Source organism: Curcuma longa, chromosome 11, assembly GCF_044706935.1.
Source record: "Curcuma longa cultivar G26 ecotype Majalengka, Jawa Barat chromosome 11, ITB_CL_G26_1.1, whole genome shotgun sequence".
Taxonomy (NCBI): Eukaryota; Viridiplantae; Streptophyta; class Magnoliopsida; order Zingiberales; family Zingiberaceae; genus Curcuma; species Curcuma longa.
This window is the reverse complement of record NC_133871.1, coordinates 7993522-8014204: the sequence shown is the minus strand read 5'-3', so window position 1 is coordinate 8014204 and position 20683 is coordinate 7993522. Positions and strand designations below refer to the sequence as shown.

General features: G+C 34.4%; 1 protein-coding gene across 1 annotated transcript; it reads left to right on the top strand.

Moving 5' to 3' along the window:
• Nucleotides 1-1173: 1173 nt before the first annotated feature.
• LOC141839340 (aminopeptidase P2) lies at nt 1174-19510 on the top strand. Its single transcript, XM_074727070.1, has 13 exons — nt 1174-1618; nt 2955-3080; nt 3192-3311; nt 6242-6517; nt 7759-7931; nt 10131-10388; nt 11121-11272; nt 12627-12817; nt 13570-13678; nt 13782-13936; nt 15681-15773; nt 17412-17492; nt 19192-19510. Exons 1-13 carry the CDS (start codon nt 1253-1255, stop codon nt 19261-19263), a joined length of 2172 nt encoding a protein of 723 aa, XP_074583171.1. The 5' UTR covers nt 1174-1252; the 3' UTR covers nt 19264-19510.
• Nucleotides 19511-20683: the final 1173 nt, after the last annotated feature.

The window sequence follows — 20683 nt, the reverse complement described above, 5'->3', positions numbered from 1 at the left end:
TAAGAAGTGTCATTGAGATTCCCGTCAAAGGAGTAATACATTGGTAAAATGCTTAATATGAACAGATATTTTAAAGATGATCAATTTTAAATATGTATAAATTGTATTTTAAATTTATATCCTTTAAAATCTAGACCTCTGAATTATCAAAAACAATGTGATACCGCAATTAATACTAAAGCATAAAAACGATGACAAATACAAAATTATGAAATAAAATTTCTATAAACGTTAACATTATAGAATCAACAAATACAATCTTATATATCGCAAACAATTTAGCGTCATATAAATTCAAAATATATTTAAGTACGTCACTTAATGCCCAATATGGTCGTACCAAGAAATTATAATGTTGTTTACGTTTTTATAAGAACACATAACAAAGGGCAAAAGAGAAAAGGATGTTTTTTTTTTTTAAATGAACGTTATATTTTAATTTTTTTTTATCAAAGCACCCGTTTTATTATTATAATTATCTAATTATTCTAAAAATGCTTATTTAATATTATTATCTCTCTTATAATAACTACAATTTTGTAATTGTTACAATATAAATTTTTATTCACATTATATTAACTATAATTTTATAATTACTACAATATGAATTTTTATTTATATTGTGATAATTACTATTTTATAATTACCATCATATATTTTATTATTCTTATTTATGTTATAGCTGCTATGATTTTATAGCGTCTTTTAATAAAAAAATAAAATGGGCATCCTTCCATGATGTTTTTTTTATAATTTTTGTCCAATAATAAATATATTTATAATGTCTCTGTTTTTTACTTGTCATTTTATATTGTTACGCAACAAGCTTGACTTAATAAATATCTATATTTTTGTTTGAGAGGAAATTTTAAAGAATACTTTTTGTTAGTTATATGTCTATCTACATTTTAGAACAATTTATTATTTTAATATCTATAAATATATAATTATTTTTCTTCACAAAAAAAAGATTTACTGAATAAATTTGTATACGCATTTAAATCCAAAAGTTATTACTAAATTACACAATTATTGATAAAATTTAGATGGTGAATTTTAAATTAATATAAATTTCGGGGGGTAGCTAACAATGTAATTGTAAATTTCTAGTTTTAGCAAAATAAAAGAAAAAACCCAGAACGGAGGGGCGACCAAATCGACGGACCGAGCCGTGGAGCTCAAGGACCATCATCCCCTCGCTGCCCCTTTCACGGTGGGAATTCGCCGGTGCTTTTATCCGGTTAGCTGGCCGATGATCGTCCTCCAATCCAAGGCCTTCGGCGTTCTGCGCCCCGTCAGTTCCGCCGCCATGCAAGCAACGGCCCTGTTCTCCTCACCTCTCTACTCCTCTTGCTTCCCTGCCGGCGGCTTCCGGCTCTATCGGCCCTTCGGTATTGTGCCGCCGCCTCCACTTAGATCTTGGAGCCCACGTCTCTCAGTCTCCTCTTCGAGCTCCGGCGATAGGATCGTCGCCCGTCCTCCCTCCGAGCTACGAAAAAGGCCCATCGGCGGCAGCAGCGGCGCTGGAGACGAGAAGCTTCGGGCTCTCCGGGAGTTGTTCACGAGGCCAGATGTTGGTATAGATGCTTATATCATCCCCTCTCAGGATGCTCATCAGGTTAGTGTTCGCCAAGGCAAGCAGGAATCGGTTTTGAGTTTGTTTTACCATATGGTAGTGTAATTAGATTCAGTTCGAACCTCAAGTCGTGGAGAAAAAGTTCAAAAACTAGAGATTTTTATACACGTGGAATAATACTGAATTCATGGACTGTAGCTTCTATAAAAAGAAATAAACAATGGAAGAATTAAGGTCAATCAATATGAAATTTCTGCAATAGGATCAGGATAATGTATGTTGGTTATCTACTCATTCTAAAGGATAATTGAGGATGTCATGGCAATTGTTAACATAGATCAGTATGCACGAGTGCTGTTATCGCAACATGAAACTTTGAATTATTTTTGGTAATCTGCATTTCTCTTTCTTCATCTTCACTTCTCTTTTAAAGTGATGATATTCATGCAATGATGCTAAGAAAACAAGGAGTAGCATGATTTCTGGAAACTTTGTCTCTACCCATACCTTGTATTCATTAGCTCTCCTTTCTTCTAGTCTTGTCTATTTCATCATTTCACCAATTTTTTGTTGTTGTTTTGTGTGTGTGGGTGTGAGTACAATACTAAATAACTGATTGAAATTGTTTAGACTACAATGGACTATAGGCTTTTCCTGACTGAGAAACATGTCAAACAAGGTCAGTATTGCACATGATTTGCTTAGTCTTGTACCAGTATGAATTAGTTTACTTTAGGTGCATAACTTGGTACTCTACATTTTTTAAGAGAGTGTTTTAGTCAAAACATTTGCAAAGAAGTGATTATTTTGTTGCTCATATTGCTATGTAATTAATGAAACATGAAGATTTCAAACTAAGCCTAACATTATGTTGTGCACATCCAGTCCTTTGTTTAATGAACTTTTCTAAAGATTATGTTCCAAACACCAACATTCTAATCAGACAGCTCCACATTGGTTGGTACATACTAATTTAATTAGGTATCTTGTTCTGGAAGATATGAATTCATGCATCTTTGTTAACCATTCATTAGTTTGTTTGATTACATAAATCAACAGTACTGGATGCTACTTGTTCTATCATGTACCACTTCCATACTTTCTATGTCGTGAATACTACATTCAGTATTATATTGATATTTAAAAATTGGCATAGTTCCCTTGGAATTAGTTTCAATGTGAAGAACAATGATTAACTCAGAGTCTCCATAGAGCATTTCCAAGGTTCTTTTTTTATTCACTGTATCTAGAATTACTAGTAACAATCAGTCAGAAAGATAACACCAGTGTATTCCACTAATGATGTCATATCATCTGGAGTTGCTAACCAATTCCAATAAAACCCCCTTACGGTATCTATTTGTTTTGCAATCGGCAGAGCGAGTTTATTGCTGAATGTTTTGAACGACGGGCCTACATAACGGGCTTTACTGGTAGTGCTGGTACTGCTGTGGTAACAAAAGAGAAGGCTGCTCTTTGGACTGATGGACGCTATTTTCTTCAGGTAGGTTATTCTTCATGCCATGATTGCCTGTATTATCTGCTTCTAGTTAAAATAGTGGGTGTTTAAACAAATACTTGTGCAAATGTCATAATCTGTGTTATCAACAAATAGGCTGAGCAGCAACTGAATCACAATTGGATCCTTATGAGAAGTGGCAATCATGGTGTTCCCACCACTAGTGAATGGCTTAATGATGTCTTGGCTCCTGGATGCAAGATTGGCATTGACCCTGTGAGTTCTCTTTTCAACCTCTATACGGCTAATTTACAATTTAGAGAATTTGAATGTTAACTGATCATTTTTACCTTATCAATAACCACACAAGATTTATTTTTAAATATATGAAAGCTCTATGGGTTACATGATATAACTAGGGTACTAGGGTATTTGACCTATAGAAAGACATAAATCCTTTATTATAGGCTATTATTTTCTTAGTTATTTCTCATGCTGTCTAGCTATAAATTTGTTTAGTTAGCCTAGGCTTTTGTGAGCTTAGTTTTGTTTTTCAAACTGAGCAAAACATCCTAACCTAATAACTTGATAAAAGCACTAGGCCTGCGGCCTAGGGTGTAGTACAGATGGTGAGCACATGGTATTGCTGGCGTAATGGTCAGGGGTCGATTCCAAGAGGTGATGACCTGGGGGTCGATCCCGCCATGCACCTAACGCCTATGTACTTACATGAACCTCCCTCCATATCCATGGGGCCGGCTCTAGGGGGCCGTTGAGGTAGCGGATCTACCTTTTTTGATAGAAGCACTAGGCCTGTGCTGACTTTTGTTAGACTACACCAATTTTGTCCATGTCACGAGCTGTTTAGGACAGTCTCATGATAATGACGTTGCAAAGAGACACCATATATGTGATGAAAAATAGAGGTTTTGTTGCTTATACAAATACTTATACCATTGCTTATTAATGATGAAAGAGATTAAGTCATTCACATTTCCACATCATGATCATTGGTAGATTCATTTGATAATAGAAAGGAAAACCATCCTGTGACAGTTAAGCAAATTTTGGTATCATTAGTCATTAGCTGAAGGGCAACACTGATAGTTGTTTAGTTGGGGAACAATATCTTAAAAATCATATTGCATATTATATTCACTATAGATCTGCTCATTGACTGTGTGATCAAAATGAGGTTTATAAATCTAATGTGCAATCTAGGTGGGCTATCATATGGGTTACATCTGCATTTGAGTTCATATAAATCAAATTGATTGTGTCAAAATCCAGTCAAATAAAAGATGTTTGGCCAAAATTGTTTATCCTTATCTTATCTCCAAGCAAAGTAAAGTTTTCACGAAGGTTATAAAGTGAGCTTTCTTGGTTATTCCCATTTGCATAAACAGTATAATTGCCATTTCCTAAATTATATCATGCTTTTATTGCAACCTATATGACATTTGTTAAGTGCACTGCTTTTTTTCCACCTCGAGTATGCAATTAAGGTACTCTGATGACACCCCAGTTTGGTCCCACATGATCAGTGAAGTTTCTAAGAGTAGATAGATAAGCTACTATTTATTTGGGGTTAACATTTTGTGTTAGTGGTTGAGCTTAGCAAGTTAATGGGGTACTTCTCCTGTTTAGGTAGTCATGACTTTGCTCCTATCTTCACTTTGTTGTCTATCCCATCATCTTCCAGTACAAAGCATCTGATAGTGGCCACTCATCCACTATAGATCTACAAGAGATGACCATGATCCAAGCCTGTTATAGTCATTGCTCGGGTCTCCATTGTCTTACTACAACTCTATGTTATTCCAAATTAAACTTCAATCTTGACCTTCCTAGTGCTATAAGGAAAGATATTGCCAGTGAACCACCGCACATCCTCTTTCTCGTTATAATCTTATGCTTTCTTGTCACTATAATATTATGCTTCTAATTTTTCTTTTGCTCCAGTTTAGGTTTCTTACACTATCCTATAAGCTCCATCTAATTGGGGTTGCACAGGATCCATGACAGATGAAATAATGTTTTGTCTAATGATACATGAGACTAGTTTCTCTTCTTTTGACATATTTGTTGTCGTTACAAGTTGGTGTGTACTTTAAAACATTCCTCATTGATTCAGTTGATAGACTTAAAACTTATCAATTGTGAAGATATACACAAATATATAATGTTAACTATATTGGACACATTCTTTTCATCTAAGGTAAATTTATCTTTTTCTCACTTAGACAATTGTGTGTTGTTGGTTGGTACTCATTTGATTGTCTTTGTATATAAAGAATGGCTTATTGGGATTGAAGGAGGATGATTTTTTTAACATGTTAAATTCTATGATATTTTTTGAGTTAGAATCAGATGGAATGTTGAGGAGCTGTTTGCAATTATGCAATTATGCAAATATGTAATAAACATCCTTAACCTAATACATTATAGGTAGAAAGAGACTAAAGTTCAATTGATTTTTCCCATTATTTAGTGGTGACTAAAGTGGGCTTTTACACTTTTCAAGGCCCGTTGTTCCTAGTAAGACTCTATATGAGGTCAAGGAATGAAAAGAATTAGAACTCTAGACTTTACTAAAATATAATATACAATTATCAATTAATTGAATATCCAAAAGTATTTGATACTATTAATTTTGATTTTGTTAACATAACTGACTTTGTGTTTCAGAAAATTCCGGAGAGATTCTTTACAATAAATGCCTATGTGCATCTATGGCACTCTTACTCTTATAAAACCTGACCTAATATTTCATTTTGACTGTCATTCAGATTGATTCACCGGTCCATATGCAACATCTATCACTATCATAGTATAATTGCATGCATGGATCTTTGCTCTAGCCACTTATCTTTTTTGATTGTGTGTATGGATCTTTGCTCTAGCCACTTAATCTTTTTTGATTGCATGTATGATTCTTTGCTCTGGCCACTTAATCTTTTTTGATTGCATGTATGGATCTTTGCTCTAGCCACTTATCTTTTTTGTATTAAGTTTCTTGATTATCACACTCATTTATTGCAAGGTGTTATAGAGTCTATTGCTGTGCTTTTTTTTTAAATTTATGAAATCTTTAATTTTGTTTTTTGTCAAATAATTTGTACTTTTGGTCATTGTAGCAGTATCTATTATTATTTTGACCTTGTGGTGTATACAACTTAATGTCCTTCACTTTTTGAAGGGAGCAGTTTCTTTTTTCGTCTACTGCAGCAGAAGAATTGAAAGAGGAAATAGCCAAGAAGGATCATCAGGTAGTTTTTCTCTATGATATCAACCTTGTTGATGAGATATGGGGAGAATCAAGGCCAAAGCCTCCAAGTAACCCAACTAGAGTTCATGATGTTGAATATGCTGGGGTTGATGCCTTGTCAAAGCTTTCGTCCTTAAGATCTGAGCTAATGGAAGCTGGCTGTACAGCTATCACTATATCTATGCTTGACGAAGTTGCTTGGCTTTTGAACATGGTAATTTCTCTCACCTACTGAAAATTATTTGATGGAGACAATTGCATTGGAAGCATGAAACCAAAATCGAGATATATACCATGGCTTTTGTTAGAGTGTTCGGGCATGCTGTAGAAGATAGATAGTGTTAATTGCAATAAGGACGTTTTCATGAATGCTAGCATAAAGACAAGCTGATATCTGATTACAGTTAAATATACATGCCAGGCTTTGATACTTCAATTGTCAATTAAATTAGGAAATAAGTCAAATTATAAACTAGGAAACAAAATAAAATAAAATTGAACCTCTACCAAAACTTCCCTACAATCCTAGATAAGATAATTGCCAAATTTGAGATTTTCTTTAAATATTATTCTTGTAAAGAGAAGAACTTACCAAAAAAAAATCTTATAAATCTGAAAGCTTTTTCCTAATTTGCATTGCCTTCTTCATGTACCTCTTCAACTACTTTCCTTCCTGTTGCTTGACCCTAGTTGGCGCCACCTCGTATTGACACACTGTATGTCAATTGGTACTTAAACCACCATCTTGTTTTGGTCATTAACCAAAACCTTATGGAACGAGATTCTAAGCATTGAGTTGAATCAATCTAAATAGCCATTTTATACAGTGGTCCATTAAAAGTTTTAGCATCTTGTAGGGCCACAAACAAAAACCATGGTTAAAGTTAGTCAATTACATCATTTTTTCTCATATTTACATGATGCCTGTATAATTTTCTTTAAACTAAAGTTTTATGCGTTATACTATGTTGCCTTTGCTGGTAATTTGTATTCGGTTGAAATTTGAAGGATCTACCTAGCCACATTCTTTTATTGTTTTGTATTATTGCTTTTTCTTAACCATTGGAAAAGTCTCTATTTTTCCTTTGCGAATCAATTGAACAAATTTTGAATCTGAAATCTTACAAGGCTTAATTTTTAACAATATAATTATACCAGAGCTCAACAGGATGCTGGGTTCTCAAAGCAGCTAAATAGGTTAAATTCCTTGTTCTTTTTCTTATAGAAAACTTTCATTTATTTTGCTTAAGATAATGCAATCTGTTCAAAATTTCATGGGTTAAGTAGGTTAAGTTCAAGAAAACTTTCATTTATTTTGCTTAAGATAATGAAATCTGTTTGAAATCTCATGTGTTGAATGTTTTTTTACTGCCTCTAACTTCAGTTTTTTTCTGCTTCGACTTCAATAATGTTATAGTGCCTTGATTAGATGGACATCCTATTTTACCTTTGTAGAGGGGAAGTGATGTTCCACATTCACCTGTATTCTATGCCTACTTATTAGTGGACCTTAGCAGCGCCAAATTGTTTATTGATAATTCTAAAATCACCAAGGAGGTGAAGGACCACTTGAGTAAATCTGGAGTAGATCTCAGACCATATGAAGCTATTCTTCCTGAAATAGAGAGGTAATCTGAAGCATTTAGAGAGACCTTTTTTTCTTTAAAAAAAAGCTATACATGGTCTGAGCATGTGCATATTTTCTCAAGATACTTTTAATTAAATTTTGCATTCTTGTTAAATATTATTTTAAATTTAGAGTGCACTTAGGACCAAATATCCTGCTATTTAAATGGCCAACTATAAATGAAAATGAATCACTCAGGTATTTATGATGGTTTGCTTTTATGTAATATTTTAAAATAAAGAATGAAAAGTTGAATTTGATATGATAGCTTATTCATATGCCAATTTAATTGATTATTCATGTGCATCCATATACCTGTGGTTTTCTTGACTCGTTACCAATGAATTAGTCACTACAGAAGTAGACATTCTTTTGGGAGACATCCATAGTTACACTAGACTGTCATACCCTGATGAAACTATTAGCTCAAATTGAGATTGTTTTATCCTTTTTTTTTAACCTAGGCCTAAAAGCTTAATTCCGCTGTTTGCTTCTTTTATCTCTTGTATCTTCCTGTTGGCGATTTAAAAAATTGATATGTATATTCTTTTATTCTAGTCATTTTCCCATTTGGTAAATTAGCTTTCGTACAATATAATACAGACTAGTTTAAGTTTTTTTTTTTTTAAAAAAAGAGAGTATTTCTTTAAGTTTCAATGTTTATTTCCTCTCTCTCTCTCTCTCTCTCTCGGATCACGATAATCTTCCACTCACACTACCTTTGCTTGTGATCACCCATTAAGAGGCGCTTGGTGGGGGCCTGGATATGCAGCCAATGCTGGTGTGGCAAGGTGCAAGAAAGGTTTCGAGATTCTATCCTTGTTGCTTGAGACATGAACACATGCCTAGCATATGTGGAAGCATCATATGCTAACTGGGTGCTAGATGGATCTTCTACCATGTGATATAACTAGCATGCCACTACAGATGAGACTTCATGCTTCACGTGCTGGTCAAGACTATTCCCAATAGCTCAGCATAGTGCTGTGACTTCCACTTGTTATTTTGCTTTTTTTTTTTCTCACCTTGCCTACCTCTATTCAACCTAGCAACCTCCTCACACTTTGAGTTCTGTGAGCTCTTTAATTCTGAAACAATTTCATTGTGACATGCGAATGTGATATAAAAAGGTGTTAACAATTTCATATTTATATGATAATTTAAGGTGATGTTTGATGGCAATAGATTAAGAATTCTTTCTCATGTGGTTGCAGATATAGGTACACTTGCTGAATCATACTAAATACATCACTTGTTAGATCCTGTTTCTTTATTATTTTTGTGTCTTTTCTTCTTCATTGTTTTTTTTTTTTGTTTTTTTTTTGCTTCCATGACATGTAGGTGATTATTTGTTCCTAACAATCAGTGAGAATAATGCCCTAGATAATTTAGTGTTTAAGATTATTTCAAAGTTGTCTTAAAATTGTCAAAAGTTATTAGTGCTTTTATTGGGTATTATGAACTGGATAAAATTTAACCCAATCTTATACCTAATTTACTAATCTTAACCTGGCTTAGTTCAGCTCAACTGAACCACCTGGTTCACCTTATTTTGCCTGGTTCAGCTCCTAATCAAATCCGTTTCAAGCCCAGATTGCATGAGAATCCAACACACTACAAACTTTGTTACAGATTAAATTTGCGAAAACAATTTGAATTAAGCCTCAATCGAGAAATTTTCAATCATCCCTAGTTTATTTTATTTAAGATTAAGGTATAACTTCATCCTTGACCAGTCACACCCAAGAAAAACACAAAACTACTTCTATAACCACCCAATTATTTTTTAAAAAACATGAACTGATTTAATTCCAAAATTGAAAGCGTCAAACGAAGAGTGACAATGAACATGAGCTTGCCATGGAATTCATGTCTCAGCCTCTTTTTATATGGAATGATGCACTCCATTTCCTGTTTTGTTAGTGTGTTGTATTACTATGCACTTGCTTCTCCATAGGAAAGTATGCGTGCAAATTTTACATTGACAAATATCCATGCAGAAAATTATAATAAACAAAACATTAAAAGATTGCTATTTTGATTTCTGAAGGAGATTTGTACTAAATTCTTCTCAAAATCGACTAAAACATTAGTTGTAACTCATTCCAGATCATATTTTGCCTATCAAATGTAGTCATTCATGGCAATAACCAGGATATCTCTTCCTTACATGCTTTCTAATTCCATCTTTTTCTTGTAGGTTGGCTGGAAATGGTTCTAAGCTCTGGTTAGATCCATCAAGTATAAATGCTGCGATTGTTAGCATCTTTGAAGCAGCATGTGATAAACATAATAAAATGACTAGAAAAGGAGAAAAAACAAGAGATGGTTCATCAACAAATAGCCAGGATGTTTATAATAATGGGTCATGTGGAGTGTACAAGGTTTCTCCAGTTACCATAGCTAAAGCAATAAAAAATAGAGCAGAGATAGAGGGGATGCACAATGCACATTTAAGGTAAAAAGTATCTTGTTTTTGATGCACCCACTTTATCAGTTTATTATCTTGACCAGCTAGAGCTATGCTGTAAAGACACACATCTAAGCATTACTTCATAGTTCATACGAAAGTTTTTGAATGTAAAGTGGATTACATAGGCAATTAAGTGGATAAAAAGACATCTATGGACTTATTAATGATAGTAAAGAAATAGTAGACTGAAGACCCAATGCTAGGCACTTCTTGTGACCTAAAGTGGGATTTAAAATGGTTCGACTATGGAGGAGGGAAATTATTGAGCTAGTTTTTGGAAACTTAAGACCCCATGCACATGGTTAGGGACTTAGGGGTGGGCATCTATAACTTGAAATGAATAAAGCTACATGTTCCCATCCACTGCCTTCCAAGATCCAGGATTCCTCCTTTCGCTTGAGATGTCTGTTTGGTTTCCCTTCCTGCTAGCCTAGCTAACACACTAAGGTTACTTGATGTTCCTCTGCTATATATAGGTCTGTTTTCATATTTTCAATACAATCACTTGCTCTTTTATTTTTCAATTCCTTTTTGCTAGCTGCAAATTTCATGCTTCACTTGAAGAATTATATCATTACATCACTTTTCAATTTTCTCAGTGAAATAGTTAACTTTTATATTGATGTAAAGGGGTATGCCATCATATTCAGAGGCACATCATCATTTAATTCTGAATTTGCCTGTACATAGATTTGGCTAAATCTCCACCTCTTGTAGAGATGCTGCAGCTTTAGCTGAATTTTGGGCTTGGATGGAAGAAGAAATCTCCAAGAAGATGCCACTTACAGAAGTAGAAGTTTCTGATAAATTGCTTGATTTTCGAAAAAAACAGTCTGGCTTTCTAGATACAAGCTTTGATACTATTAGTGGTAAGTGTTTTTCTAGATGGATGTTGATGTTGATATATTATATATATATATATATATTATCTATGATGCACCATAATAATGAGCAGCTGATCAGGAACATTTCTTGAGCTCAAGGAAATACCTCATTAGATATTTTATATAGTATAACCTTCTTAGGCTTTGACCTATTTTTTCATCCACTAATATAAATTTTTGAGATGAGTTTATAGTTTGAAAATTTTCCCAAATCACACACCTATGTTTGCTTATTTCTTAAATTGCATCCACAGTTTGCATTCACTGAAATTATGCGCCTTCCAGACTGAAGTTGCAAAATTATCCCTCCTTTAATCCAAACAGTAGAATATGTAATATTAAACTCTCATTGCCACCGTTCTAAAATTTATCACAAAAGGGCACTAATTTCATGGCAGATAAAAATAGTTTTCTGCAATCTTGTCTCCATTTCTAGAAAAGTGAAAAACAAATGTCAAACTAAAGTGCAAATAAAATTATAAAACTATTAAAATATATATAAATATTAATTGTATCTAATTATAATATATAAATTCTACAGAAATAAGGGAAACAAATATTGTAGTGTATCTAATGAGATAACTATTAAATTGGTATATATGAAACTAATGAAATTGTAAGCCTAAAAGTCCTAGTGAGATTAAACCCACTATACAATACCCTGTTAACCTAATACTGTTAACACTCCACCCATTGAGCTGGGCCAATTTTTATTTGCATTATTCATTTTGCACTTGAGTTGTTAATCTTCAGCAAACTACATCCGCATTGAAATTCATTCCTTTTTATATTTGGATGGAACAAAATATTTCCTAGAAAAAATGATTGAGTTGAATTATTCTTTTTGGAACCTTTATTTTCCCTCTCTTCTTTCCCCTGCCCTTTCTCCTCTTCTCTATCCTGTCCTGCACATGCTACTAACAGAGCCTGCTAACTTTTGCTTGTTGGTCTGTTGTAACTTGCAACCTGACCAATCTGATTTGATTGATTGTATCAGTTCTGATTATAGATTCAACAACCAATACTACTGGGATGCTGATCATGTAGATCAGTGCTTTCATAACATTGCCTAGGCTCTACAGATACTATTGACTTTCTAATAATGGAGGATGAGTTCAACCTTTCTTCAAAATACTTCATTAAAATGTTCTCTTTTGAATTATATATGGGTGGGGAAATGTGTTTTGACTGATTGAAAGCATGAAACAGGTGTTGCTAATTTTGAGTTTACTTTCACATCAATGAAGATATCTATTGTTTCTTATACATAGTTCTGTTTTAATATGATTTTTGGAACTTAATTTCCACGTTTGGTAAAATGCAAGTGAACTGTTTTCAGGATACGGTGCAAATGGTGCAATCATACACTATAAACCAAGTTCAGAAAGTTGTAGTGTTGTTGATGATAAGAACCTATTCCTGTTAGATAGTGGCGGTCAATATGTTGATGGTACCACTGACATAACAAGAACAGTGCATTTTGGTGAACCTTCAGCACGACAAAGAGAATGCTTTACCAAAGTCCTCCAGGTGTCCATTCAACTTTTGTACGTTGTTTGTTTTTAATGGTGGATTTGAGTCATTGACATTGCATTTGCATTATGAGCATTCTACAGAAGTGCATCCAAAACCAATTTGTTGGTTATGATGCCTAACAAGAAAGTCCTTGTGCAATGAAAAAAGAAAAACAAACACAATAAGAAGTGGATAACCCAAATTATGCAATTATTTAAATAATGCATCGAATTAATAAATTTTTAAATATCGATTTAAAGATAAAAAATAAAAATGGTGATAAAACCAACCTGGCTTATATGTTTTAGTGTTAATGATTTTTAAACATAATTTTTTTTGTCTCTTCATTTTACTATTATTGAATAAAACGAAAATTTTATAGTTGTTTTTTAATAACCTATGCAAGTTTTCAATATAAAGTGGTGATGATATAATGTACAAAAGCAATAAAATTGAAATTGTATGAGAATTTGATCTCGTCCTTATTGAAAATCATAGAGTTAACCCTGCATCTCCAAAAGGTCTATAATGCAAGCTCTTATCTCATTTGAAGATGTAAAGATTTAACTCTTCTGATTAAAGTCCTTTGGGATGAGATTTATCAAACACTTGGTTTTATTTATCTCTAAAAAGTGCTTCGAATCTAAAAAGTCATCGCTTCCAAACACACCCTGAGTATATGAACTTGGACAAGTTTTTAATATCCTTCTCCCTTTTCAACAATAGTATTTATGCCACATTGATCTTAGTAGGTTCTCCTTGTATAGGGTCATATAGCTGTTGATCAGGCAATATTCCCCGAGGGTACTCCTGGTTTTGTTCTTGACGTACTTGCACGTTCATCTCTTTGGAAAATTGGACTTGATTATAGACATGGTAAGTCCATTGCTGTTTCTTTTTGTAATAAATCAATTGTCAATACATATTAGTTGTCAAATCCAGTGATTAAACAGTTAAACTCCTCCATCTATGGTTGCAGGGACAGGTCATGGAGTGGGAGCTGCATTAAATGTTCATGAAGGGCCTCAAAGTATAAGCTTCAGATATGGAAATATGACAGCTTTGCAAAAGGGCATGATTGTTAGCAATGAACCTGGGTACTATGAAGACAATTCATTTGGTATCCGGATTGAGGTGAAACTCTTTCACTGTTTTACATAAGAAAACATAAGTGATTTACTGATTTGCTGAAGTTTGAGTATATCTTAAACATAATTGCTGATTATCTTCACATGCTTTCATATTAATTTCTCTATAAAAATATCTTAAGTAGGAATTTCTGTGAAAGATAGTATGATGCGACATGATGGGATGAGGGGGGGGGGGGGATAAAATCTTTGTCCTTAATGCCCTGTTTATTTGTTATTTGGAGGTGCAGACAAGAGAAAGGATGGATCCTTTCCTCTGTTTACCGATTGTAAAATAATGGGTGGATGGATTAAAAAATCCATTCGTGGATCATTTTTTTGGGTATTTTTTTGACTCATCTTTTTTTTTTTACTGGACTCCGAATGATAAACCAACAACAGATGCAAGATTGTTAATCAAAAATACAACAAGTTAAAGAAGATGATGGATAGACTATAGTCCAGTATGAGGAGAACTAAATCTACATCTCTGGAGTGGTAGAAGAGGACAAATATGTGGGAAAAAACAGCACATATTAAAAGAAATTTTTGCAGTTAAAAGAGGGGAAATAGGGAAGACAAGATGATGGGAGAGGATAAGGGATACCTTACTGCAAGGAGGATGAAGCTTGAACAGAACAGTGGTAAAAGATGAGAAAAAACTAAGAGGTCTGCAAAAAACACACAATATAGTGCTGAGATTAAATGAGGAAAAATCTACCAATGGGTGCAAAAAAATAGTCAAGATAAGATGGAGAACTAACCTATAAAAAGAGAAGAAGGAGAAGATGGCTGGAGGATGGCCAGAAATGGTTGCTAGTCAATGGTGTTCGGCAAAAAGATTGTGTGAAGATGGCGTTCGGGGAAGGAGTCATGTAAAGAAGAAGCTGGGGTGACCAGTTAGGTAATTAGGGTTTATTGTTTTATTTAAATGAACTTTTTTCTCTCTATTTAACACTATTATACCTCCTAGGCAGATTGACTAAGTGGTCCCCGTGAATTGCTGTTTGGAAGAACTGTTTAATATTGGGTAAAATTTTTGATGCTACAGAGGGTTCTAACTTCTAAAATGTTTGTGCCATCAAGATCTTGCTAGAAAGGGTGAGATATGATGGCAACTCTGTCTGGAGCCGTGAAAATCCTAAAGGGTTCCTATGTTATGAGCACGTCATTTTCTATTGGCGATTTACTTAACCAAAACTGATATAGCTTTTAGTAAATCCTTCTGCAAATAACATTTACTGGAATGGACTAAAAAATCCTAACAGCTTGGCTAATGGATATAGGTTGTTGGTGCAAAACCTTTACCTTTGCATCATTTATTTCTTTGTGCTTGGCCTATTATTATTTTTTCTTTATTGCCATTATGCCTATTTACTTATGTTTTATTTTGGTTGTTTTATACCTACATGGTCGTTCTTGCTAATTGTCATCAAAGTAATCTTTCCAAATTTATCACACTTTTGGTTGCTTATGATTATACGCTTAGCTTGCGCTCCAAATGTAACCTAATTCTGCATTATCATCTAGTGGATAATTAAACTGCAAAGCATTTGTATCAACAGAAGGAACCAATAAAGTTATGAGTCATGACCATTACACCTATTCTTCTTTAGTTTATTTTATGTGAATAGCAGTGGATTCATTGTAAAGCAGACAATTGCATTGGCTTTCTTATGTTATAGCTGTAGATGTAAAGCAGAAAAATGCATTGGCTTTCAAATGATTTTGAGGTTAACTTTTTTTTTCAGAATCTCCTTATAGTGAAAGAAGTTGACTTGCCAAACTATTTTGGTGGCATTGAGTATTATGGTTTCGAGAAACTTACCTTTGTCCCAATACAGGTAGGTTACATATTGTACTTCAATCATGTTTTTTATTTTTGAACTTGTGAGGTAGAATATAATTGATTGAATTTTGTGTCAACAAACTTGTTAAATCCAAATTTTCACTGATATGTGGTGGGTGTTCTTAGAAATTTGTTATGTTATTTTATTTTATTTTTGTTCTTGATTAGTTGACAGGTTTGCTGAGTGCATAATCATTTAGTTACACTATCCTATTTAGTTGTGGTTTTATGGTAATTCTGTTTATTCAATTTGTGGAGTCCTTGACTTATCAGCCTCCATAGTTTTAAGAAAATAAATATATCAAATATACGCTGACATTATGATTTCAAAGTCATTTTTCTCCTGCTTTAATCTGCATTTTTCTTTATTCTTTTTGCTTAGAATTGTGCAAATTCCGAGCAAACCAAGCATTATCATTCCAAATTTATTGATCTATCTATGTATAGCTATCTAGTAATTGGTTAAAGATATGGGAACCTATATAAGAGAGCTGAGTTGCTAACTTGTCAAACATAACCACTAACCCAAAATGTTAAGTCAAAGTTAATGATACTTCACTCATCAAATCTTACAAACTCCTCATTAGTCCACAACTTTTTCATGCAGGTCTAAAGTAGGTTCTTACATTCTCTCTCTTTCTCACTTAAAGCTTGATGTCAACCCAAAAATATATTATCAAATCAACTCTCATGAGATTAGTTGACATGTACATCAACCACACCATATATGATCATTCTATATCTTATAGTGTCAAATCAGCATTCACAAGGTCAAACTATCACTTTAACTAATCAACATAGAAATATTCTCCACATGGTTCTGGTTAGAGCACCCAATTCCTTATTATGGGATGACTTGAACCCCCCAAACTTTCTCAAGGTACAATTCAATGAACTTGACTTGAATGGCCAACTCAACCTGAGCACCCAATCCTTGATGGAGAATCAATTTCTTAGAGAATATTGGATTTGTGACTGTCCATTGTGATTTGAATCATCAAATCCAGATCAGCGTGGATCTTTTTTTCAGGGTGTGAAACCATCATAGCAAAATGACTGCACACTAGTTTATCACGCTCATTTCCTTCGTCTTATCCTCAATAAACATACATTGATGGTCTCTGCCAGATCTCCACTGCTGCCCTCCATCGCTAGTATGCCATCCTGATCCATATCTCCACCAAGATCTGTCCACAGCTGCTTCCTTCCTCCACCATTGGCCAGAATTTGTTTTGGTGCTTCTTTCATTGCCCAATCTATTAGATCTCATCATGCTCAATTAAGGTTTATTCTCCAAGGAAAAGTTTTTCCGCTACCAGGAATTAGCATTACATCATCGCTGACCTCACCGTATTTGCAAAGCCACACCACGAGACACACCTGCCACTGTAATCCTCATCAAATCCATGCTGGAATCACCTGGTTTAATTGCATAACATCTTTGTTGATTCTATTACTAACAAAGCGTAGCTTCATAGCAAAGCAAAAAAAGTAGCATTATCTTTGTAAATCAAAAAAATATGTGTTAGTTGTATAAAATTCTCTTTTTAGAGTTTTTAAATTGGTCTGCCAATATATACATATTACAATAATTCTGTCTATTTTTTTACTTCCTGAATGACCTATTTTGCAGGCTAAGTTACTCGATTTGTCTTTGTTATCTCATGGGGAGATTAATTGGCTAAACGATTATCATGAACAAGTCTGGCAAAAGGTCAGTTAAGTGAAACATCTTTAAGTTAACTTACTATCTTCTTAGTCAAATAATTGGCTGAATTTACAGTTTAATCCCATGATTTTTTTTCATATCAGATGACTCGTTTTACTTGCTTGCATTTAGTTCCTGCTCCAAGTTTATATCAAAAAGAAAATTGACATGAAATCATTTCGATTTTATCACAGCATAAATAATTCTCTCTCCTTGCTTGATGCCCTACTTCATTAGTTTTATATCTGTGCATGTATGCACTCTTATATGTTAAGGTTGTAATAAGTCAAAATTACAAGGTTCAAAATTTCTTTAGCATCCTAAATTCCTAGATGCTAATGGGTCTACCGAATGGTTCGACCCTCATGCTTGTGATGTTCAAAGTCGACTATAAGTCGCTTCCATTATGATCTAGCTTCTTCTTTGTCTTAAACCTAAACTTTTTTGTTGTATTTCTCTTTCTATTGGATCAATTGGAAGGTTTCCAGAGTCCTATTTACCATCATTTCAGGATCCTGTAAATTAAAGTTGTGTTCCAGTCTTATTTTATCGTGACAGAATCACCCTTAGAGAGCCATGTAATGGAGGTTCTCTAGGATAATCTCCCTCTCCTTATTACTATTTTTCTTGAGAGAATGCAACACAGTGAGACCATATAAATTGTGTTTTATCAGTAAATCAGTTACTTAATGATCACAAGAAAAATTGTACTTTTTTTGGATGCTCAAAAATGATTTGGAATTTCAAAGGTACATAAGAATATATATATATATATATATATATATAGAGAGAGAGAGAGAGAGAGAGAGAGAAATGTTATGTTGGGCACCATCGGTGAGCACAAGTGTAAAAAAAATTATTTTTTATTTTCATTTCCTTTAAACTAAACACTAAATCTAAAATCCTAAAGCCTAAAGTCTAAATCCTAAGAAAAAATTATTATTATTTTTACACTTGGTGCTCACAATGGTGCTCACGGATGGTGCCAAGCATATCAAAATTATATATATAAAAGAAGCAATGAGTGCTTCTGCCATCTTTTCATGTGGCTTCGTAGTAGGGTTGCTTTACCTAATCTTGGGATTGAAGGGTTATTTGCTGTCCTTCAATGAGAGAGAAAGCGGGGAGAGGATGTCTTCTTTACCAATGATAGAGGGTGTGATAGGAAGGAATTTAGAAAATCGATTAGGGATTGAGGTAGGATCCTAACTTCCCATTTGGATTCCATGGTGTTCATATGGTATTCATGATTTCACTTGATGTTGATTTAGAACCTGTGTAACCTTTTTTGGATTCCCAAGTCTATGCTCTTGGCTTGTTTAGAGGTTCAACCCGCGAGAATCTAGAAAGAATATCAAAGAAGGGTTTCATTGTCAAATAGATGATGGTTCGCAAATGATGACAATCACAGACGTGGTTGACCATCAAACTATGGTGTTGAACTGTTGATCGATCAATCTGATCTCACGTAGAGGTAGAGTATACACAGAAGAAAAGAGTAAGAGGATGAGATAAAAGGGAGAGGTAATCAGATATATAGTGGTTGTCATAGTTTAGTTGATGGCAGAATAACTACTGTCAATTTTCTTTTATTCTGGTTTTTTTTTCAGAATCATATGCTACTAATATCCTCTTATCTTTTTATCGAATTAACAATACTAAATTGTGAACTGACTTCAGGATTTCAACATTTGTTGATTCATAGGTTTCTCCTTTGTTGAATGGCCGTGCTCGAGAATGGCTTCGGAATAACACAAGGCCTTTGCTACAAAACTGAACTTGCTCTTGTGCTCTTCTCATGTCCCCAGATGCTTCATGAAACACCACTGATTCCTCCCATCCACAACGAAGCTTACAAGTCATTACAGGAAGAGGGGAGGACCAGCATCAGTATGTAACATATGAAACCTGTTGGGGGTTGTAAAATTGTATTGATTATTCAGCCATGCCCATTTAAACCCGGTTACAATCAATTGTAAAAGTCAGCTTTATTTATCTGAAATTTTTCTCAGTTTTAAATTTAATGATATTCATATAAATTTAGGACAGAGGAAAAAAGTGACTAGCTACTATAAACTTACCAACTATATATTATTACAAATTGATGCGCCTTGTGATGCATCAGACATCACTGATCAAATTCCTACCAGCTCTACCAGAAACGTTGAGGCATTGCTCCCGGAGCAATACTGCAGTGGTTAAGGTTTCGATGGATTTCAAGGATCTTGGATTTGAGATTCAATTACGATGTACTAGGTGATTTTCTTGAGTGAATAGTAAATCAGAGAAATGAGTTGTCTTGATCACTACGAGTGTTTTTTTGAGTTATTATAATGGTTGATAAAATTTCTTTATGAAATCAGATCGATCATTTAAGAATTGATGTAAATTAAATATTCAATGTTAATTTAAAAAATATTGAGGCATTATCCCTGAGATTATGGTGTTGGAGTCTATAAATGGTCATAAAATTTTTTTTATAAGATCTAGTCTGTCACTTCAGATTAATCAGAGAATTGAATACGTAGATTATTATATTTTAAAAAATAACAACTTGAGGCATCTGTCAATCTAGTGAACGATCTTGACACGGAAACTAGAAACCATTTATGGCCCCTCCGTTCCAGGCTTATCCTCTTTCAAGAGCATGAATGATGACGATATCCACATGCTTTGTAGTAGATTATAGTCGAAGCAATTCATCGTCTCTGGTCTACTTTTTCTCATAGTTTTTTTTTCTCTCCCATTTCCACTTTCTGCCAAACATCTGGTTGTATTCATGGACTGGACGCGGTATGAGTCAGCGTCGTCGCTTCGTTGCATGCATTGTCAAGCATCACACCCGGTCGACGTCAATCCAATTGATCTTTCTGCCTCTGGCCGGCGATGTTTACATCCCAACCGACGTCCCATTTTCTACAGAGCTGGAGAGAGCAGGGAATCGCGTGGCAGAGCCAGTCCACATCGCGCTGTTGCTCGACGGACCCATCAGAATTAGATCCGCCCAGGCGCCCAATTGAGAAGGCGAAGAAGGCACGTTGGCCGAGCTGTTCTTCCTCTGATCGATTGCAGGTCCATCGACCATCGTTACGTTGCAGATCGAGTTGCATGCGTTCCGCTGCCTCTCTCGACTGCTGGAGACCGGACAGCTGCCTCAACCTCCTCAATTGGCCGTTGCCGGTCGCTTGCCTGTGAAA